This window comes from Marmota monax, unplaced genomic scaffold (genome assembly GCF_021218885.2).
Source record: "Marmota monax isolate L192 unplaced genomic scaffold, Marmota_monax_Labrador192_F-V1.1 WCK01_AAM20220418_F8-fsc00086, whole genome shotgun sequence".
Lineage (NCBI taxonomy): Eukaryota > Metazoa > Chordata > Mammalia > Rodentia > Sciuridae > Marmota > Marmota monax.
In genome coordinates this window covers 5970016-5993246 of record NW_026693086.1, presented here as the reverse complement: position 1 = coordinate 5993246, position 23231 = coordinate 5970016, and the positions used below count along the sequence as shown (strand labels likewise).

At 45.9% G+C, this 23231-nt stretch overlaps 1 protein-coding gene across 1 annotated transcript; it reads left to right on the top strand.

The window, feature by feature from the left end:
- The first annotated feature begins 9531 nt into the window (after positions 1 to 9531).
- On the top strand, positions 9532 to 12470 carry Spn (sialophorin). The gene is made up of 2 exons (XM_046454383.2): positions 9532 to 9635; positions 10019 to 12470. Exon 2 carries the CDS (start codon positions 10035 to 10037, stop codon positions 11496 to 11498), a length of 1464 nt encoding a protein of 487 aa, XP_046310339.1. The 5' UTR covers positions 9532 to 9635; positions 10019 to 10034; the 3' UTR covers positions 11499 to 12470.
- The last annotated feature ends 10761 nt before the right edge of the window (positions 12471 to 23231 follow it).

The window sequence follows — 23231 nt, the reverse complement described above, 5'->3', positions numbered from 1 at the left end:
CTCTCTTTATCTCTCTTTTTTCCCCCCCAGTACTGAGAATTGACCCCAGGGGTCCCTCTATCACTTAGACCCATCTCAGCCTTTTTTATATTTTATTTTGAGACAGGGTCTTACTAAATTTCTCAGTCTAGTCTCAAACTTTCAATCCTCCTGCCTCAGCCTCCCAAGTTGCTGGGATTCCAGGCGTGAGCCATGGTGCTGGGTCACAATGCCCCCTCTTGCAAACATCAGCTAGTTCTTGTTAGACTATTACTGAGGGCCCCACACATTGTCTAATCCTCCAAGAACTTTGAAAAATAATATTCATTGGCCCTATTTTACAGACAGAGAAACAGGTGGACAGATTAAATGTGTGACCACACAGATGCTGTAACCAGGAGTCAAGCTCAGAGTCCCACTTCTCTTCTGTGGCTTCTCTATCCCTGGGTTTCAGCCAGCTCCTGTCTGCCTTGGGATCTGGCTAGGAAAGGGCCCCTCAAAAGCCTGCAGAGTGCAGGGTGCAGTGGTGCTCACCTGTAATCCCAGCGGCTCAGGAGGCTGAGACTGGAGGATCTCGAGTTCAAAGCCGGCCTCAGCAACCTCAAGACACTAAGCAACTCAGTGAGACCCTGTTTCGAAATAAAATGCAAAAAAAAAAAAAAAAAAAAAGGCTGGGGATGTGGCTTGGTGGTCAAGTCCCCTTGAGTTCAATTCCTGGTACCCACCTACCTGCCCCTGCCCCCCCCCCCAAAAAAAAAAACCCTGCTGGGCAACTAGGAGACTGGAGAGGGCAGAGTCATTATCTCAGTAGAAGATAACCACTGATGGCCTCTGTTGACCTCCTGCAGACTGGTGGCCAGTTGGGGCCACCTAGCACGCTACAGCCTCCACCCCAGCCTCAACCTCTCCGTGGCCTTCTTGCCTTCACCCACATCGGTCTTCAGCCTCCTGTCCTCTTTTTTGTCTCAGGCCTGAGAACTCTTCAGTTAATAAACACGATGGAGCACCTACTGTTTACCAAGCACTTTCTCTGGTGGCGCAGTGTGAGCAGACACATGTAGCCCCAGGCCATGGGGCTTCCATTTCAGAGAGGGGAGAAAGACAGAAACTGCTAGGGTAGCTGGTGCCAATATCCATGGGAGACACATCTCTGAGTCAAGCCAACGGGTATTGACAGAGAATATCTGGCAGGCTGCCCTCCTGCCAGGTGCAGCGGCCTGCTGGAAAAAACTTCTAAACCATATAGTCAAGTACAATGGAGTCGTTAAAAAATAACCCGTCTGGTCCTGTGATTGTTACTTGACGTCTTTTGTTGTGGTTTCTCTAATTGGGGACTCTTTGGGGGTGGGCCTCACGGGAAGGTCATGCCTGGGTGAGCAGGTGCTGATTTTCAAAATGGAGTTACTTTGGCCTAAGGACCTAACAGAAATGAAATTTAAAAGTAAGTAATAGGGTATATTAGAAGGTGAGAGGGACTATGGGCAGAAAGAGGAATGAGATGGGGGTGCAGGCCAGAGGGAGGAGTGTGACTTGTACATAGGACGGCCAGGCAAAGCCATCCTGAGAGGTGATATTTGAGAAAAGAAAACCAGACTGAGAGAAGAGCTTTCTGGGCATCCGTGATTCTCCATGAACCGATGGAGGCTTGGGTGGCAGAAGCAGAGGCAATGTGGGCAGAGAAGGAGGGCGAGATGGATCAGCTGTGGCCCACTTCTGTTTTTACCCTGAGTGGAGTGGGAACTGTGTCTGAGGAAGAATGAAATCAGATGTTCAATTCCGTTTCCTCTGGCTGCTCCGTGGCAAGCTGAAGGAGAATGAGTCACACACAGAGGGGACCAGACCGGAGTTAATGCCGCAGATCCACAGGAGGGATGATAACAGCTTGGAGCCAAGGAGGCCCAGGTATGATGGCACCTGCCTGTCATCCCAGCAGCTCCGCAGGCTGAGGCAGGAGGATCCCAAGTTCAAAGCCAGCCTCAGCAACTTAGTGAGGGCCTGTCTCAAAATAAAAAATTAAAAGGGCTCAGTGATTAAGTACCCCTGGGTTCAATCCCTGGTACCCAAAAAAGACAAACAAAATAAAAAGGGCCAGGGGTGTAGCTCAGTGGCAGAGCATCCTGGGTTCAATTCCCAATACCATAAAACAAAACAAAAAAAGGTAAAAAGGGCAAGAGAGTTAAGGTGGTCAGATTCTAGTTTTTCTTCTTCTTCTCTTCTCCTTCTCCTTCTCCTTCTCCTTCTCCTTCTTCTACTAGAAACTGAACATGGGAGAGCCCTACCACTGAGAATTACATCCCCAGCCCTTTTTATTTTTATTTTTTAATTGATTTTATTTTTTTTAAATACACGACAGCAGAATGCATTGCAATTCTTATTACACATATCTACCACCATTTTTCATATCTCTGTTTGTATATAAAATAGGTTGACACCCAATTCGTGTCTTCATACATGTACTTTGGATAACGATGTCCATCACATTCCACCATCCTTGCTAATCCCCTGACCCCTCCCTTTCCCTCCAGCCCCTTTGCCCTATCTAGAATTCATCTTTTCCTCCCATGTTCCCCCTCCCTACCCCGCTATGAGTCAGTCTCCTTATATTAGAGAAAACATTCTCCCAGACCTTTTTAAATTTTGAGGCAGGGTCTCAAAAATTCTCCAAGCTGAACTGAAATTTGCGGTCTTCCTGCCTTAGCCTACCACGAAGCTGGGAATACAAATGTGTGCCACCATGCCCAGTTTATATTTCTTAATATGTTGTCTGTTTTGGAAAAATGCGAATTTACAGAACAGTTGCAAGAATAATGGGACACACCCATCGACCCTTCATGTGGCTTTACTACCTGTGAACACTTGACCACATATGCTATATTTTTATCTCTTGCATTATCACTATTTTACTTATTCAGTTTGCCATACCAGGAATTGGACGCAGGGCCTCCCACACCCCAGGCAAACACTCTACCACTGAGCTACATCCCTAGCTCTTGTTTTAAATTTTATTTTGAGATTGGGTCTTGCTAAATTGCCCAGGTTGGCCTTGACTTTGCAATCCTCCTGTCCCCTGAGTAGCTGGGATTATAGGCAAATATACCTGGCTTCCTATATTATTATTTTTACTGCTATTATTTTTTGTGTGGAACCATTGAAGAGGAAGTCAGCCAGCACTGTGACTGTTCCCTCCTACATACTTCCAACATGTATTTCCTAAGAACAGAGATATTCTCTTTCACAACCATAATTGACTGATCAAATCCAGGAAGGCTAATATTAATTCAACACTGTTACCTACAATCTACATTCTAATTTTTCTAATTATCCTGACAGTGTCTCTAACGACACCCTTTCCTCTTTCTTTCTTCCTTTCTTTCATGTGGTAGATTGAACCAGGAGCTCTCTACCACTAAGCTACATCTCCAGCTCTTGTTTTTTATTTTTATTTTTTTAAAGACAGGGTCTCCTCACTAAGTTGCTGAGGCTGGCCTTGAATTTATAATCCTCCGGTCTCAGCCTCCCAAGTGGCTGGGATTACAACCCTGCACCTCTGTGCCCAACTTGCTTAGTATTTTGTTGCTGGGAGCCATTAGCCAAGTAGGTATGACAATTTCCTTGCCAGCGTACCCCATGTTGCAGTGACATTGAATGTACGTGACCTTGCTCAAGGACCAAGGCAGATTAGGGTGTTCCCGGTTTTAAGATAATCTTGTTTAGGGCGTTCCCAGTTTAGGTTCCAGGTTTAAGGTTTAAGATTATTCCTGCTGGGAATAGGGCGTATCCTGCTGCCTGAGTTCCCCTTGAGTTCTCACGGGATTCAGACAGTATATTTTGGAGATAGAAGCCCAGTGGAGGTGAATTTGGGAGAGAAGGTGGATTTGGGAAGAGAACGTGGATTTCCCCAGAACGTGATTGTAGACGGCTGGTGTGAGTTCGGGAATAAAGAGTTGCTGTTTGAATCTACAAGCTGTGTGGTGGCTCGTGATTGTGTGCCCAGCCAGACTGCGGCATTTGTGCCCAGCCAGACTGCGGCATTTTGTGGTTAAATTCAGGTTGTGCATTTTTTTGTTGGAGATGTTGTGTTCTTTTCACTGAATCATATCAGGCCTGTAAGGTTGATTTGTATCCTCTTACTGGTAACTTTATTTAAGACAGGTCTCTTGGGCTGGGGTGTGACTTAGTTATAGCTCTTGCATAGCTTGTGGGATGCTGAGGCCTTTATTCCTGACACTGGGGGAAAAAAAAAGTTGTCGGTTAGATTTCTCTACTCTAAAGTTACTATTTTCCCTTTGAAATTTATATATATATATGTAAAATCCGTGGGGAGATACTTTAAGACTGTATAAATATTCTACACACACACACACACACACACACACAGCTCCAATTTTATCTAGTGATTTTAATATCCATTTTACCTGAACCAATTATTATTATGGTGGTTGTAATTGGTCAGTTTTTAACTCTATAATCCTTTTAACTTTTTTTTTTTTCCCCAGCGTTGGGGATTGAATCCAGGGATGCTCTACCACTGAGTTTCACCCCCAGCCCTTAAAAAAAAAACAAAAAACACTTTTAGTTGTAAATGGACATAATACCTTTATTTTATTTATTTTTATGTGGTGCTGAGGATCAAATCTGGTGTCTCACATATGCTAGGCAAGTGCTGTACCATGGAGCTACAACCCCAGCCCATATCTAGCCCTTTTAATTTTTTTTCTTCTTTAATGCACTTATTTCTTGCTAAGCTGCTTAGGTCCTCGATAAGTTGCTGAGGCTGGCCACAAATTCGCCATCCTCCTACCTCAGCTTTCTAAGTCTCTGGGATTACAGATGTGCGCCACCATGCCTGCCTTGCCATTCTTTCTTTCTTTTTTATTTTTTAAATATTGTTTTAGATGTTGATGGACTTTTTTTTTTTTTTCATTTATGTATAGGCGGTGCTGAGAATCGAACCCAGGGCCTCACACTTGCTAGGCAAGCACTCTACCACTGAGCCGCAACCCCAGCCCCCATTATTTCTTTTGATGCTCAAAGTATCCCTGCTTTGGCTTTGGTAACTCCTTCAAGCTGGTTCCTTGTCCTTTGGACATGTCTTTATTATTCTTTGAGCACTTATTTGAGACAAGAAGATTTTCCAGGCTTGTCTCATGCTTTGACTACTCCAGCCCTGAAATCAGTCATTTTTGGAGAAGCCCTGGTTCCTACAGGGACAGTGTATTTGGAAGCCAAGATCTGGCTATCAGATGCTGGGTTCATTTTGAAGGTAGAAATGACTGCATTTATAGATAGATTGGATGGATGTGTGCATAAGAGAAGGAGAAGGGTCCCTACTTCCTTTAGCTTTTTTTTTTTTTTTTGGTGGGAAGGTACCAGGGATTGAACTTAGGGGCACTTGACCACTGAGCCACATCCCCAACCCTTTTTGTGTTTTATGTAGAGACAGGGTCTCCCTGACCTGCTTAGCACTTTGCTTTTGTTGAGGCTGGCTTTGAACTGGCTGTTCTATCTCAGCCTCCAGACCGGCTGGGATTATAGGCGTGCATCCCTGGGCCTGGCCTCTGGCTTCCTTTAGTTTTTTAAAGATCCAGCTCAAATATATTGCTTCTCTGAAATCTTCCTAGACACACCTTAAGACTGTATCTAGCCCCTTTTTTCTTTTTCTTTTACCTAGCCTCTATTGGATTATTCATACATAAGCAACATCAGATGACAATCCTTACCCTTGGTCTTTGGCCTTTAAATAGCCTGGCTCTGAAATCTCATCTCTAGCACTTGCTGGTTGAAGGAGTTGCAAATCTCTTAATCATTTTGTTTTTCAGACCTGTTTCTCAATTTCTTCACCTGTAAAATGGGGTTAACGGCATGGATGTCACAGGGTGATTTCAGAAGTAAATGCTATGTGCATAGACCATGCAGGGCTCTGAGCCCAGCTCACCTAAGCTCCTCGGGCAGCTAGTCAACCTCTCAGTGCCTCTGCTTCCTCACGCTGCGAGGAAAAATTGGAATCAGGCAGGGAGAATCTTTGGCACTGTACCTGGCAAGTGCCAGGTACAAGTGCCAGTCCCCACTGCTGCCAGCAGTTTTCTCAGTTTCACTCTCCTCTGGTACCTTGAGGTCACCCCTAGTTCCTGTTTTTAATCTCTCCCTCCACCTTAGGGTCTCTTATTTTTGGCCATGTCAAACATGATTTTTGCCTCAGTGGGTTTTATTTTAAAGGATGAGAGTCTTTGTGCAGTCTTGCATCATTTTTTTAAATCTTTTTCTACAGTTAAAATATTTTTCACCTCTAATTACTTTGCAGCCATTTATTTATTTATGATTTTTTTTTTTGAGACAAGTTTGTTGAGGCTGGCCTCGAACTTGTGATTCTCTTTCCTCAACTTCCTGAACTGCTGGTATTGCAGGCATGTGCCACCACACCTAGTTTTGCAGCTAAGTATTCTTGACTTTTGGAGGGTGGTGGGGCAGGTAATGGAGATTAAACTCAAGGGCACTCAACCACTGAGCCACACCCCCAGACCTATTTTGTATTTTATTTAGAGACAGGGTCTCACTGAGTTGCTTAGTGCCTCGATATTACTGAGGCTGGCTTTGAACTCGCAATCCTCCTGTCTCAGCCTCCTGAGCTGCTGGGATTACAGGCGTGAATCACTGTGCCTGGCCTATTCTTGCTTTTCTATTTGCAATAGCAAATGGTCAAAACAATGTAAATGTCTAACAGTGGGAAAGTTTCTTCTGCTTTCCTTCCTTCTTCCCTCTCTGCCTTTCCCAATGTCTCTCTTCTTCCCCAATCTTTGTTTTAATACATGATCATCCCACAAAAATAAACAAAAACATTTATTGCAGGTTTTTTTTTTTCTACCAGCAATTGATTTCAGGGGTGGTAAACCACTGAGTCACATCCTAAGTGGTTCACTGAGGGTCTCACTGAGTTGCTTAAGGCCTTGTTAAGTTGCTGAGGCTGACCTCAGCCTCCCAAGGTGCTGGGATTACAGGGCGTGTGTCACCGCGCCCAGCTGTAGTATTGTTAATAATGATGAAATATTGAAAACAATCTAAATGTTCATCAATAAGGAATACTTAAATTGAGGTGCTTTCTATCAAATGTAATGCATTTGGAAGCAAGAATCCCAGTGACTTGGGAGGATGAGGCAGGAGGGTCTCAAATTCAAGGCCTGCCTAGGCTACTTAAGAAAACCCTGTCTCAAAAGAAATAAGAAAAAGGACTGTGGATGTAGTAAAATGGTACTTGGGTTCAATCCCTGGAACTGCAAACATAAATAGATAGATTGGTATTTTTTGAAATAATGCATATGGCTGGGACTATAGCTCAGTGGTAGAGAACTTGCCTAGCTTGTATGAGGCCCTGGGTTCCATCCCTAGTGTGGGGAGCCAGTCTGAATGATTTGCATTCTCCTTCTCTGAGCCAGAGAGGCTTTGACTGTCACTACATCTCGTAGTGACCTGGACATTGACTGGTCCTGGAAGTTTGAGTACGCATCTTCAGACACAGGCCTGTTGCCCCATGGATTGAGCTACGCTCACCTATTCCTTTGTGATATTACCCCATTGCCCTGTTTTGGATAGAATGTTCCATGGAAACACTTTGTGTGTCCCTTTCTCTTGCTCTGCCTTTGGGTGTGGCCTTCCAAGATGTCATTCAACCTGCTGACAGCAGACATCTGGAAGATAGACTCAGCCCCTGAAACTTGACCCCTTGCCTCATTTGAATGGCTTCTCCCCAATAAAAGTGTTCAGCACATGCTCTCTCTCTCTCTCTCTCTCTCTCTCTCTCTCTCTCTCTCTCTCTCTCTCTCTCGACGCTTAAGGTCAGAGGACCCATCACAGGATTCCAAAGGAAAAGGTATCTCTGTCTCTTGTGTGGTTATTTTGTGCCAGCCCAGTTCCCCTGGAGTGACCCTGAGTGTCTTAGTCACAAGGAACTCGACACCCTAGCACTGTAAAACATTTTTTAAAAATGTATGTATGGGAGATATATAAATTGCCAAAATATTTTTCAATAACAAAACCAAAAAAAGTTCAGAACAGTAGATAACAAAATACACAAATATATGCTTGTGTAAACACACTGTAAGAAGTATTTATCTGGGGGTGGGTGTGAAACTTTTCATTTGATACTCTGCTGACTGGTAGGAAAAGCCATCAGCCACAGCCCCTAAGCATCCCTGCACATTCTTATTGGTATGCCAAAGATGCAAGCCCTGATCATTCCATACCCAAGTCGTTTTCAGCATTGTGTTTGTAGTGGGCAACTCAGGGATGAAGCTGTGTCTCCCTTCAAGACATGCAGTAGGTTGGCTTACCACGGGCTATAAAAGAGGCAATACCCTGTCTCAAGGTCAGGGTTCCTTGGCTGCCATGTCGGCCTACTGTGTACACAGTGGAAATGTGGACCCTTCTGGGCTGGGGAAATAGCTCAGTTGGTAGAGTGCTTGCCTAGCATGCACAAAGCCCTGGATTCAATCCCCCCGCCACCCCCCCCCCACATACACACACAAAATGGACCCTTCTGTGTCACCTCCCCCCCGGGGACTCCCGGCATCGATATAAACCTAAAGCTCATTTTTCTTGCTATTCTGTGAGTAATGAATTCCTAAGTCTCTGACCCAAGAGTCTCATGTCTTTGGGTCAGATTAACTCATCAGCTTGTAACTAGGGTATACTCCCTGACTCTGCTAGGGACCTGTTCTAATTTATTATGCACAAGTGTTGCTTTTACAATATAAAAATCAGTTTTTAAAGGCAAAACCCCAAAACGACACATACCAAAAAGTTTAAGCTTCTCAATTAGAGGAAAGTCAGGAAACAAACTGTCCAAAGGAAAAAAAAAATTTACAGAGTTCTTTACTTGGGGCTGGGGGTGTAGCTCAGTGGTAAAGCCCCTGCACAGCATGTTCGAGGCCTTGGATTCCATCCCCAGCACCTTGGGTGGGCTGGAGGAGAGAATCCCTACTCTCACCCAGCCAAGTACAATTGGGCTAACCCCTCAGTAGATATATTTCCAGACCATTTTCCATATAGATCCCCACATCTTTACTAGTAGCATACAAAAATAAGATCATGGTGTACGAAATGTTTTGTAATGGCCTTGGTTTAGTTAAGCATGTCCTAATGGGGGCTGTTGTGGTGACCCTTAATTCCTTCTGGTGTGGTCAAGAATTTATCAGCCTGCAAAGGCTTTCAGGGCCCCCAGTCAGAGTCTGGGGCTTCCCCTGACCCTGCTACTTCCTGGGAGCTCTTGGGGACAGGAAATGCACCACCCTGGGTCCTGACCTAACAGCTTGGGGGACCACAGCTGTAAAGGAAACCACCCTCCCCTCCCATCTCCTCCTCTGCACCCCCTAGATGCACCTTCTTATGCCAGCTCTCACCCTTTGCCATCCTGTACCCCAATTAAGACCCAAATTCCCATTCCAGAAAACCCACACCCTCTCCTCCCTCTGCTGAGCCCCCAAGTCCTCCAGTACCCAGTGGTGATGGGAGCAGGAGCGGGTGGGGCAGGATGCAGGGGTGGGGTGGGTGGAGCCAGAGCCCACTTCCTTTCCCCTTGGGGCCCAGTCTGCCCCAGTCCTGCCTGAACCTTAGGAGGAGTTGGAGTGGCTGGCGCCAGCCCTGCACCTTATCAAATTGAACTGGTAAGAGTGTGTGACCTGGGGTAGGCAGAGGCCTCAGAAGACCTGGCAGTGTGCATATGGCTTAAAAAGATCCTGACAGGTGATGGGAAGAGAGAATCTGGAGCCATTGGGCTACACAGAATAAGGAGAGGCCTGGAGGGCATGGTCACTGCTGGAGTCTCAGTTGCCAAGGCTTGGGGTGCGGGGTGCATATGGTGGGGGTGATAGGGGAGCTGCCAGCACATTCCCTTGTTATTTTTGATAATAGTAAAAGTGAGGGTGGAAAAGTCGTTAAACCACAAGTTGGGCAGGCAGTTGGCAGGGAAGTGGGCAGAGGGGAGGGCTTGGCTAGGTCCTTCCCCTAGCCCCTGAGTGTTCTGTTTTTCCAACTTCCCCACCCGCAGGTCTCAACTCCTGTGCATGCCTGTCGCTCTGGAAATGGCGCTGCTTCTCCTTCTCTTTGGGGGCTTCTGGGTCCAGGTGGTGAGCCAAGAGTCTCTGGTGAACATGACGCATAACACAGGAAGATCCTCTGCTTCTTCAGTCGCAGGTACCTTTGAAACCGGGAACTTCAAATCAGATAACTCCGCCATGCCAATAACAAGTGACCCTAAGGAGGCCAGTAGCACTGGAAGCCTGGTCTCAAACCCACCCTCCTCAACTACCTTTACAACCAGTGACGTGACCCACCCTCAGACTTTCACTGGCGCCAGCACTGGGCCCCCTGTACCTGAGCCAACAACATCCCAGGAAGTGTCCACTGAGAAGTCATCAGCACTCCCCCAAACCTCTAATGCAACTAGTGACCCTTCTGTCACTGAAGCAGTGAAGTCTTCGGGAAACCTCACTGTGACAAGTGAAAACACGACATTTGACTCTCTGGACACCTCCAATGTGACTAATAAGCTCCCTGTCGTCATGACAACTAGTTCTCTGGAGACCTCCAACAAGACCAGTGTACCCTTTGTTACTAAGGCAACTAGCTCTCTGGAAACCTCCAAGGAAACCAGCAGACCCCCTGTCACCATAGCAACTAGCTCTCTGGAACCTTCCAATGAGACCAGTGGACCCCTTGTCACCATGACAAGCAGCTCTCTGGAACCCTCCAGTGAGACCAGTGGACTCCCTGTCACCATGGCAACTATCTCTCTGGAACCTTCCAATGAGACCAGTGGACCCCCTGTCACCATGACAAGCAGTTCTCTGGAACCCTCCAATGAGACCAGTGGACTCCCTGTCACCATGGCAACTATCTCTCTGGAACCTTCCAATGAAACCAACGGACACTCTGTCACCATGACAACCAGCTCTCTGGGGACCTCCACTGTGACCAAAGGACCCCCAGTGTCTAGCATAAAAACCTCTGCATCTACTACCTCCCAGTCCTCTATAAGCATAAGCACTAGCTCCCCGCAAAAATCAGGGTCGAATGGCATGCTGCTGGTACCTGTGCTTGTGGCCCTGCTGGTGGTCATAGTCCTCCTGGCCCTGCTCCTGCTGTGGCGCCGGCGACAGAAGAGGCGAACCGGGGTCCTGATGCTGAACACAGGTGGAAAGCGCAATGGAGTGGTGGATGCCTGGGCTGGGCCAGCCAGGGTCCCTGATGAGGAGGCCACAACCACTCCAGGGGGAGGTGCTGGGGGCAACAAAGACTCTAGGGTCCTTGAGACGGAGGTGTCTGGCCAGCGGCCCTTGCTCACCACTTTCTTCAGCAGACGGAAGTCTCGCCAGGGCTCCTTGGTGCTGGAGGAACTAAAGTCTGGGTCAGGTTCCAACACAAAGGGGGAAGAGGAGCCACTGGTGGGCAGTGAGGATGAGGCGGTGGAAGCCCCCACTTCCAATGGGCCAGAAGTGGGGGATAGGGTTGCACGTTCAAGTTTTTAAATAATGCAATTCTGAGGATCCCTGCCATCTGCCATCACCTCCTCCCTTAGCATCGCTTCCAACCCCTTCCTCACCCAGCACACTCACTCAGCACCCTCTGGGTTCTTGCCCAGCGTCTTGACTCAGAATTGCACCTACCTTCTCAACCCTGAGCCTCCCGCCAGCATTGTTACCCAGTGCCACATCTGTCACCTGGGCCGGGGCGCACCTGCAGAATAGAATGTTTGTGAACGGAAAGACTCAGCCTTCTCATTGACCACCGCTTTCCCCACCGCTTCCCCATTACTTTTTGTTCTTGGAACCAGCTGCTGAGTCTCCATGATGCCAACCTTCACTTGATTTCTCAAAGGATCTCTCTTGAGGACATTGGAGAAGGAAATGACAATCCCCCAAATTCCTTAGGATTCAACTTTGTAGATGACCCAAGTCCCTCAGGTAGGACAGTCCTACTGGGCCAGCCCAGGGACCTGCATTCACTCTGGACCAGCCAGGAGCCGGGACTGGACAGGGCTATCCAGCTGTGTCCTCTGTGACATTTCCCAGAGCACTGGACTCTGGGCTGGCCCATAGCCCAAGCCATGACCCTGTCCCCGACTTATGGACTGAAGCGGCCAGTGACTTCATTATTTCGTCTTCCACGGACAAAGATGAAAAGACTTTCTGGCCTCGTATAGTTCTCAGAGGCCCCACAACTGCCGGGGTCCACTCAAGGTGCCATTTGTGCCAGAGGTGAGGATTCCACGGTGTTTACGGAGGGTGATAGAAAGTGCAGTAGGAGGGATGGGACAGAAAGTGGGCAGAGACTAAGGAGATGCCAAACCCAGGGTGGGGGACCCAGGGACTGCTCAGAATATATGTGCTCTTGTCTTGGTTCAGACGGGGTACACCCAGCAGAAAATCCGATTCTCTCTGTAGCCCCCCCCCAAAAAAAATGCCAATTTTGCCAACTTGATAAAAGGACCATATGTGTCACCAAGTCCGTTCCTTCAGCTCGGCCACCATTTCCAACACACACACACACACACACACACACACGCACACACGCAGAGGCTGTGGAGAGGAGTCTGCCTGGAAGTGAGGGGACTGGTCCCTGCTGTTGCCTGTTTAATTTGCTGTCCCCGTGTCCTCTTCCAGGGCTCAGCTTCTTCCCTTCTCCCAGGGGAATCAGTGAGAGTGAGTCAAATAAGGAGAGGGGATGCCCAGGGAGGGGAGTGCCAGGGACTTCCCCTGTGGGTCTGGGGTAGACAGGAGGGGACAAAACTCACAGCTGTGCTGCCCCTGAGAGCCGCCCCACCCCAGCCCAAAGGGGCCAAAGGTGGTTGTGCTGTTTCCCCAAAGCCAAGAGGAAATTTGCAAAGAGGAAGTTGTTGAGTCAGAGTGCAGTTGTTTGAAAGCAGACAGACTGACCTATTAAAAAAAAGAGATGTGGGAGCCATGTGAGTGTGAACGCCATGTGGCCCAGAGGGGAGGGGAGGGGAGGGCCTATGGATGAGGGAGTCGGAGGGCAGAGGGAATGAAGAGTGGTGGCAGCATCTAGCTATTGTTTAAGCTGGGCCATTGCTTCTAGTCCTGGCCCATGGGGAAGGGCTAAGCTGGCATGGAAATGTGTTCTTTGGCAGCCAGACTGGGCACCCAGGGGACACACTGGGCACTTTTTCCTATTTTATACAAGGTTGCTGTTTGGACTAACTGCAGCCCCAGAATGGCAGAAGGGAGTTGCCAAAGCCCCTTAGGGGTACAGCAACTGCTATCTTAGATTTGTCAAACCAAGCGCCCCAATTTCAGATTTAGAAGACACTGTCACCAGATGGAGAGGTCATCAGCTCCACCTCCCTCTCATTGGAAAGATACAGTCATCTTCTGAGCTGTGGTTTTCAGGTCCTTGGCAAATCCTGAAGAGAGCAGGGGCAGAGTGGGAAAGCACCCGACAGTAATTTCACAGTCTAGAAAATCTCAAGGTGTTCTGAGGATTAAAATAGAGGCACAAACACAAGCAAGTTGCTCATTTCATGAGCGCATTAAAGGAAAAAATGACACATGGCTCGCTCACTCCTGAGGGAAGGTTGGGAGGCTGCAGAGAGAGTCTGTCCCAGGGTCTTTGTCACATTCCTAGTGGCTACTGTGCTTGGCAGGTAGCAGGTCCTCAGTGAATGAATGAAAGAGGTGACCCCTCAGAGATTATGAAGGATAGGAAGGATTTGCGAGGCTGGAAAAAGGAAGGACAGTTTTTTGGCAGAGGAGATAGCAAGAGCACAATAAATATGTTAGGCAAAAACATAGAGGCATTTCAATTTTTTTTTATATAATGAGGATTGAACCCAGGGGTGCTTTACCACAGAGCTACATCCCCAGCCCATTTTCTTTTGAGGCAGATCTCACTAAGTTGCTGAGGCTGGCCTCTAATTTGTAATCCTCCTACCTCAGCCTCCTGAGTCACTGGGATTACAGGTGTGCACCATGGTACCCAGCTGCCTTTCAGTTTTCTAGAGGATAAATAAAAAAAGACTGAGAGAAATAATAAAATATAAAAATGTGGTGGTAGGTTCAAATGTGTCAATTATGAAAATAGTTATAAGTTCATGATAATTGTGATAGTCACTAGAAACCATGTTTTTAAAAGCTATATGGGGCTGGGGTTGTAGCTCAGTGGTACAGCACTTAAAAAGGGCTGGGCATGCTGGGGTTGTGGCTCAGCGGTAGAGTACTTGCCTTGCACATGTGATGCCCTGGGTTCGATCCTCAGCACCACATAAAAATAAATAAATAAAATAAAGGTATTGTGTCCACCTACAACTAAACTATATATATATGCACATATATACACACACACACACACACTATTTAATGGCACTGAGTGTTGCCAAAGGCAGAGCACATTTCTATGGCAAAACAAAAGCAGAACCAAAAAACTGTCATGATTTGGATGTTGCAACACTATAAATAAAAATTCAAAAGACATATGTATACTTATAGAAAAAAAGAAAAAGGAATCTTGCCAAATGTTTGCTGTGCTTGTCTATAAAGTGATGAGTGTGATTTTGATTTTGTTTATACCTCTCTGTATTTTCCAAATTTTGTACAATAAACATCTGAGATTTTGACATTTAGAAAAAATGTTGACAGAAAAGATGTTCCACGGGGCGACATGGGGGATGCGTCTGGTTTGAGGAGAGCTGGGGATGAGGCCGGAAGGGCAGGTTGGTGTCCTGCACGGAGGAGCGGAGGGTGGATAGGCCAGACACAGAAAGACAGGGCGAGAGAGTCACCAAAGTCAGCAGAGCAGTGTGCGCCTGCCTCTTTCTGGGCCTCAGCAAGGGATGGGTACCACTGTTTCTCTGGTTGCCCAGGCAACACGCCTAGGCAACATCCTCAAACCATCTCTTCTGTTTTTGCTCCCCAGGTGCCAAGTCAAGCTGACCCTTCTTCCACTGTCACTTGGGTCTCTTTCTTCCCTCTCTCCAGGCCCCATCACCCATCACTGGGTCCTGTCTAGACTTCTTTGCCCGATCCTAATTCCTTCCATCCCGTGCTTGTGAAGGCCCAGAGACCCTTCTAATTCTTTTTTTTTTTAAGTTTTATTATAGTTTTAATTGACACACAGTAACTATTCAGATTTATGAGGTACAATGCGATGTTTCAATATACATATACAATGTATAATAATCAAATCAGGGTTATTAGCATATCCATCAACTTGAACATTTATCATATCTTTCTGGTATCTATCATATCATATCATATCATATCTTAAAATCTTATTTTGAAATACAAAAAAATAATATTAATAACTGTAGTCGCCCTACTGTGCAACAGAACACCAGAACCCAGGAGTGTTTTAACACTGAACTCTATCCCCAGTCCTTTTACTTTTTTTGGGGGGAGGGTTACTGGGTATTGAACTCAGGGGCACTCAACCCCAGCCCTTTTTTTGTATTTTATTTAAAGACAGGATCTCATTGAATTGCTTAGTGCCTTGCTATTGCTGAGGCTGACTTTGAACTCGAGATCCTCCTGCCTCAGCATCCTGAGCCGTTGGGATTACAGTTATGCACCGCTGTGCCGGGCCTAAAATTGTTACTTTTTATTTTGAGACAGGGAGCTTGTGAAGATTTATGATTTCTTTTGGGGTTGTTTTTTTGTACTGGGGCTTGAACCCAGGGATGGTCTACACCCTAGTCCTGTTCATTTATTATTTCAAGATAGATATGTTGCTGAGGCTGGCCTCGAACTTGTGATCTTCCTGTCTCAGCCTCCCGAGTTGCTGGGATTACAGGTGTAGAACAGGGCTCCCAGCTAGAAACCAGAAATTATTCCTCCTAACTGTAACTTTGTACTCATTGACCTCACACCCTGCTTCCTGACCACTCCTGAGCCTCTATAACCATTATTCTAATCTCTACTTTTTATGAGATTGGCTTTTTTAGATTTTTTAGATCATGCAGTATTTATCTTTCTGTGTGTGATGTATTTCACATCACATATGCCTTTCATGTTATCCTCAATGACAGAATTTCATTTACAGTAATGCTATTCCAAATACTGAGTGGTAAGTACTCCATGGTGTACATGTGCCACATTTTATTTATCCATTCTTTCACTGATGGGCAATCGGAATTCCAACAGCTCCAAAAACAAATAATCCAACTAAAAAACGGGCAAAATGGGCTGGGGTTGTGGTTCAGTGGTGGAGTGCTTGCCTAGCATGTGTGAGGCCCTGAGTTTGATTCTCAGCACCACATATAAATAAAATAAAAGTCCATCGACAACTAAAAAAATGTTTTTAAAAATGGGCAAAATACCTGAATAGACATTTCTCAACAGGTATATGAAAAAATATTCATACCACTAATCACCAGGGGAAATGCAAATCAAAACCACCAAGAGATATCATCTCGCTCCAGTTAACAAGGCTATTGCCTCATTCTGTGGCACATGCCCATAATCCCAGCTACTCGGGAGGCTCAAGCAAGAGGATCACAAGTTCAAGGCTGGTCTTGACAAATTAATGAACCCTCATCTCAAAGTAAAAATTTAAAAAGGGCTGGAGATGTAGTTCCATGGTAGAGTGCTTGCCTAGCATGCACAAGGCCCCATACCACAAAAATAAATAAAATAGCTACTATCAAGAAAGACAAAAAATAAATGCTAAGGAGGATGAGGAGAAAAGGGAACTCTCATACACTTGTTGGTGGGAATGTAAGTTAGTACAGCCATATGGAAAACAGTATGGAGGTTCGTCAGAAAGTTAAAAATAGATCTACAATATGCCCAGCAACTTCATAATTAGGTATATTCCCAAAGGAAATAAGTATTTCAAAGAGACACCTACACTCCCATGTCTACTGAAGCACTAGTGACAACAGCCAAGATAACAAATCAACCAGGACCCTTCTCAAAGGCGCTGCTGTCCAGGTATCATTCCTGCATCCACAAGCCCTCCCTCTTAAGATAGCCCTGCCCCTCCTGTGCCCACCCTGCCTGACTAGCCTTTTGCCCAAACATTATAGATTCTCCAGCTTCATCAAACTCCTGTTCCTCCCTGAATAAGTCCTGTGCTCTTTCGAGGAGTGAGAAGAGCGTTTATAGTTTAAAATATTGAAAATATTTATTTTGTTCAGAGATCAAACTAGTAATTTTTCCTCTTTTACAAAAGTTAATTATGCAGGTGCTTCTTTTTAAAAAAATATTTTTTTGTAGTTGTACACAATAACTTTATTTTATTTATTTATTTTTATGTAGTGCTGAGAATCGAACCCAGGACCTTGCACGTGCGAGGCGAGCGCTCTACCACTGAGCCATCACCCCAGCCCCTCTAGGTTCCTAAATAACAAAATTTTCCTCTCTCTTACATAAACACACAAACACATCATCACTTACAGTATATTATACTTCATCTTATATTTTGAAATGTATGTTTCTATTTTACTCTCAAGAGTACACATAAAGATCATGGTTATATCTGGGCAAAGTGTCACACACTTGTAATCCCAGCCATTCAGAGACGAGGTAGGAGCACTATAAATTCAAGGTCAAGGGCTGGGGATGTGGCTCAAGCGATAGCGCGCTCGCCTGGCATGCGTGCGGCCCAGGTTCGATCCTCAGCACCACATACAAACAAAGATGTTGTGTCCGCCGAAAACTAAAAAATAAATATTAAAAAATTCTCTCTCTCTCTCTCTCAAAAAAAAAATATTCAAGGTCAATCTCAGTAACTAGACCCTGTAATAAAGGGCTAAGGATGTAGCCCAGTGGTACAGCACCCCTGGGTTCAATCCCCAGTGCTACACACACAAAAAAAAATGAAATAAAATCATGGTTATAAATGAGACTTTACCATTTAAAGGAAAAATGCCAGATGAAGAAGGAAGGATTTGGATGGGGAAGGTCTTGAGAGATCTGTCAATGCAGTTCACTTTTGCAGACAGGCAGACAGGAAAAGAGACTCCATACACTGTGCTAAGGACATTTCATTGCTGAAAATGTATATTTACACCACTTTTCCTTGCATGTCCATTTCTGACTCTGACCAGAAACGTGGTATGTGTCCAATTGCTCTGGGCAAAGACAGGGAAGGAACCAGGCACTCCCTGGGGCACAGTGACTCCTGCCAACTCAGCCCCAGGGCTGAGGGAGTGAGAAACAGACCTCAGTCCTGGGCTGCCAAGCTTGAACTGTGGTGCCAGGAGGCAGATCACACGAGGACTGTCAACGAGCCAAGAGAGGAATCTGCTCAAAGCAGAAACAAAGGAAAGAAGAAAATGTTCAACTCTAAAGTGTTGCTTGGGTTGAGGAACTTCCCAGTGGGTTTGGGGGAGATTTGGGAGGGGCCACCAGACAGTGGAAACCCTGAGTATTTTGGAGATTGCTACTTGCCGCAGTGTGTGCCTGTGTCCCTCAGCCCCCTGAGGCGTCAGGACAGCCTGGCTGCACTTGGCCGAGATCCCAGTTCAAGCAGAGCCAACTGTTGGCTGTGAAGACAGCCACCTGCTTGCCCTTGCATTCACACCCGCTCTTCTTGAAGCCAGCCCACCCCCAGCTGTCCCCACAACACCCTCAAGCTCCACTTGTCACCAACTCTTCCTCAACCATCAAGATTCAGCTCAAATGTCACTGCCTCTGTGAAGCGGGCCCCCGCCCCTGCCCTCTGTTCAGTCTCTACTCCTACAGTCTCTACTCCTGTGACATCATGAACAACAGGGCCATAAGCATGCAAAGGTGTGAGCCCCTCCAAGGCTACGTGTCATCTTTGTGGCTCCAGAGTCCAGTGTCTGACACTCAGTAGCTGCTATGGTTACTGCGTGCATGCATGAATGAATTATTGAATGACAAAAAACTACTTTTTTGAAACAAGAACAGATCTGTCTTTTGGAATTCACCATGTCCTCCAGGAGGCCCCACAAGATAACATTATTCTACCACAACTTAGACACAGTCTAAGATGGAAGAAGAGATCAGCTTTAAAATTGATTTATTCAGAGAATAAGATGCACACCTGTAATCCCGGCATCTCAGGAGGCTGAGGCAGGAGGATCGCCAGTTCAAAGGCAGTCTCATTAAAAAGCAAGGCCCTAAGCAACTCAGTGAAACCCTTTCTCTAAATAAAATACAAAATAGGGCTGGGGTGTGATTCAGTGGTGGAGTGCCCCTGAGTTCAATTCCTGGTACCCCGCTACCCTCAAAAAAAGATTTTAGAATGAATTGGCTGTTGAAATGGTGGGAGAAGAATAAGGTTAGGATTCAAGGTTTCTGTTTGGGGAAGTTAAAGAATGGTGGATGAAAATCAGGGAATTGAGTGGTTTGTGGGGAAACACACAACGTAATTTTTAGAACTATTAGGAGGAACCATTTGATTTGGAGATAGTTAGGAATAGAGGACTGAAGATATGAATTTAAAGGTCATATGATTATAAATAGCAAAAAAAGTTTTTTTTTTTGAGTGGTCTTGCTATGCTGCCCAGACTGGCCTTGAACTCCTGGGCTCAAGTAATTCTCCTGTCTCAGCCTCCCAAGTAGCTGGGACTGAAGGCACGAGCCACCATGCCTAGCATAAATAACATTTATTTTATTAATACCGGGGATTAAACCCAGGGGTGCTTAACCATTGAGCCACATCTCCAGCCCTTTTTATATTTTATTTAGAGACAGGATCTTGCTGAGTTGCTTAGAGCCTTGCTAGATGCTGAGGCTGGTTTGGAACTTGTAATCCTTCTGCTTCAGCCTCCTTAGCCACTGGGATTTCAGGTGTGCACCACCCTGCCCAGCTATGAATAACAATTTTGATGATACTGGTAGATAAATGCATAAATTTTAGTATTGACTATTCACATGAGGAGGGAGCTTAGTGTAATAGGGAAGGCTAACTGCTATAACAAACAACCCCCAAGACTCAGGGGTCTAATTCAAGAGAAATTTTCTCTTTGCTTATGTAATGAATGTCTCATTCCTGGCATTTGAAGGTGACCTTCCAAAAAGGTCATACAGAGATCCAATCTCCTTCCATTTTTTTTTAATATTTATCTTTTAATTGTCGTTGGACACAATACCTTTATTTTATCTATTTATTTATTTATACGTGGTGCCAAGGATCAAACCCAGGACCTTGCACATGCCAGGCGAGCACTGTACTGCTAAGCCACAACCCCAGCCCATCTCCTTCCACTTTTGTAGCTCTGCTTTCAATTAGCTGATGAGAAGAGACAGAGAGGAGGAAGTGTGAAGGCTCATGGACCACGTCTGGAAGCCACATTGCCCACACTCCACTGGACAGAATTCAGCCTCATGGCTGCCTCCGTGCACAGAAGGCTAGTGAGTGTAGTTTAGCTGAGTGCACGGGAGGAAAGGAGAACCAGTCTCTACCACGGTGAGGGAACACCAAGATTTGAGAGCTGGATATAGGAACAAGGGCCTGCAGGAGACCAAAAAGAAACATTAAAAGATAAACTGGGGCTGGGGTTGTGAGTCAGCGGTAGAGCGCTTGACTAGCACGTGCGAGGCCCTGGGTTCGATCCTCAGCACCACATAAAAATAAAGAAAATAAAGGCATTGTGTCCAACTACAGCTAAAAAATAAATATTAAAAAAAAATAAAAAAGATAAACTGGGGCTGGGGAATGTAGCTCAGTGGCAAGGTCTTGGGTTCAGTTCCAGCACTGGAAAAGAGAGACAGACAGACAGACAGACACACCAGGAGAGGATGGTGTTGGTTGCGGGGCTGGAGGATAAGAATAGTTGGAGAAGGGTACTGCTTCTTTCAGAAGCAGGCCCGGATCTTGAGTGAGATGCTTAAGGTGAAAAGTGAACATGAGGATGAGGCCTCCTTAAATTTCACACTCTAGATGCCTCCTGGCCTCATCCTAGACCCAGAGGAGACATGAGAAAGGGCTGGGAAAGTGCCAGAGGATTTGGCAACCACTGGTTCCTGTGAGGGATTTTATTATTTATTTGGTTCCTGGGATTGAACCCAGGAGCGCTTAACCACTGAGCCACCTCCCTAACCCGTTTTATATTTTGTTCAGAGACAGGGTTTCACTCAGTTGCTTAAGGCCTCACTAAGTTGCTGAGGCTGGCTTTGAACTCATGATCCTCCTGCCTCAGCCTCCCAAGCCACTGGGATCACAGGCATGTGCCACTGTACCCAGCTCTGAGAGCAACTTCAGCAAGAACAGTTTCTGCTGAAGAACAGAAACATTGGAAGTTCTTGGACAGGAACTTGCCTGAAGTCCAAGTACAGGTTTTTCTGTATCTGTGTTTGTTTATGGGTACTGGAGTTGAACCAAGAGGTGCTTAACATCCCCAGCCCTTTTAAGACAGGGCTTCACGAAATTGCTGAGGCCGGCTTTGAACTTGCCATCCTGCTGCCTCAGGATCCCAAGTTGCTGGGATTACAGGCCTGCGCCACTGCACCCAGACAGTACAGGTTATCGACAGTTTCCCAGTTTTCTAACTCAGAAGCCTGGCTCTGATTAGCCTTTGTAACTGAAAGCTTGGTCCATGTGCCCAATGAGGATCAATACCAATTTAATAACGAGGACATGGTTTTGAGAAAAGGGGAAAAGAAGGTTTATTGCTTTGTTAGCAAAGGAGAAACCCAGGATTCCTGTCCCAAAGGTTGTGACTCTAACAATCAGAATGGACAGGGGGCTTGTTAAAGAAACTCTTCAAGGGTTGCATTCCAGGTGTGCTCTGGTAGGGGGTCCCAGGGCACCCTTAATTTGGGAGATATCCGCTTTCCAGATTATCAGCAGATATCTCCTTCCAATAGTGGGTGTGTTCAAGGGCAATTAACTAGGGGAAGAAAAGATAACACTGTTTCCCTAATCTTGTTAGGAGGGGAAGAGGGGAGAAGGGAGAAAAAAAATTTAAAATAAATAAACCTTAGAGCAATAAGGGTTATGTTCAGAAAGTGAAGGGACCACCGTTACCCCTGTGCCTTTACTATGGCTTGGTGTCTTAGGTAATTTTCTGTTGATATGACAGAATACCAAAGATTGAGTAATTTACTGTTTATTTATTTATTTACCACCAAGGGTGCTCCAGTGAGCTACATCCCCAACCCTTTATTTTGAAACAGAGTTTTGCTAAATTGCTGAGGCTGACCTTGAATTTACAATCCTCCTACCTCAGCTTCCCAAATCTCTGGGATTACAAATGTGTACCACTGAGCCCAGCATAGACTGGGTGATTTACAAAGAAAAGAAATGTATTGCTCAAAATTTTGTAGACAAGGAAGTCCCTTATCAAGCTGCCTGCATCTGCTGAGGGCCTCCTAGTCCATTGTCACATGGTAAAGGACATCAAACAGCAAAAAAGCGCAGGGCTCTCAGCCGTGTACAGGATCATGCCTGTGATCCCTGCTGCTCCAGAGGCTGAGGCAGGAGGATCGCAGCCAGCCTCAGCAATTTAGTGAGGCCCTAAGCAACTCAGAGAGAGCCTGTCTTAAAATAAAATATATTTTTTAAAAAAGTGCTGGGGATGTGGTTCAGTGGTTAAGCACCCCTCGATTTAATCCCTAGTATAAAAAAAAAGAGAAAAAGAAAGCAGGGCTCTTTTTCTTCTCCTTCTTATAAAACCACTAATGCCATCTTGGGGCCCTGTTCCTGTTCCTTATGACCTCATCTAAGTCTAATTACCTCCCAAGGGCCCCACCTCCAAATACCTTAAATGTATGTATTTGGGGGTTAAGTTGGGGGGTGGGTTAAGTTTGGGGGGTGGGGAAGGTTGGAATTCAAGCCATCACCCAGGAAGGGGGAAGGAAAAGGAAGGAGACATTACTCTGTCACCTGCAGTTATTTTGACTTGATGCTCAGTAGCCATTATTATTATTCTTTTTTTTTGGAGGGGGGGATGGTTACCAGGAATTGAACTCAGGGACACTCAACCACTGAGCCCCATCCCCAGCCCTATTTTTTTGTATTTTATTTAGAGACAGGGTCTCACTGAGTTGCTTAGGGCCTCACCATTGCTGAGGCTGGCTTTGAACTCAAAGATCCTCTTGACTCAGCCTCCCAGTCCGCTGGGATGACAGGTGTGCACCACCATGCCCGGCTATTATTTCATTTTATAGCTAAGAAAACTGACACACAGAAAAAAGCATTGGAGATAAAAGAGAACGGAATTAGGAATGGAACCATGGTTTTCCCAGTAAGCCATCCAAAAGGCTCCCCAGGGGCCTGGGGTTGTAGCTCAGTGGTAGGGCGCTTGCCCAGCACATGTGAGGTCCTGCGTTCAATCCTCA

Coding starts and splice junctions, on each gene's coding strand:
- Spn (XM_046454383.2), top strand. CDS start 10,035: ATGCCTGTCGCTCTGGAAATGGCGCTGCTTCTCCTTCTCTTTGGGGGC.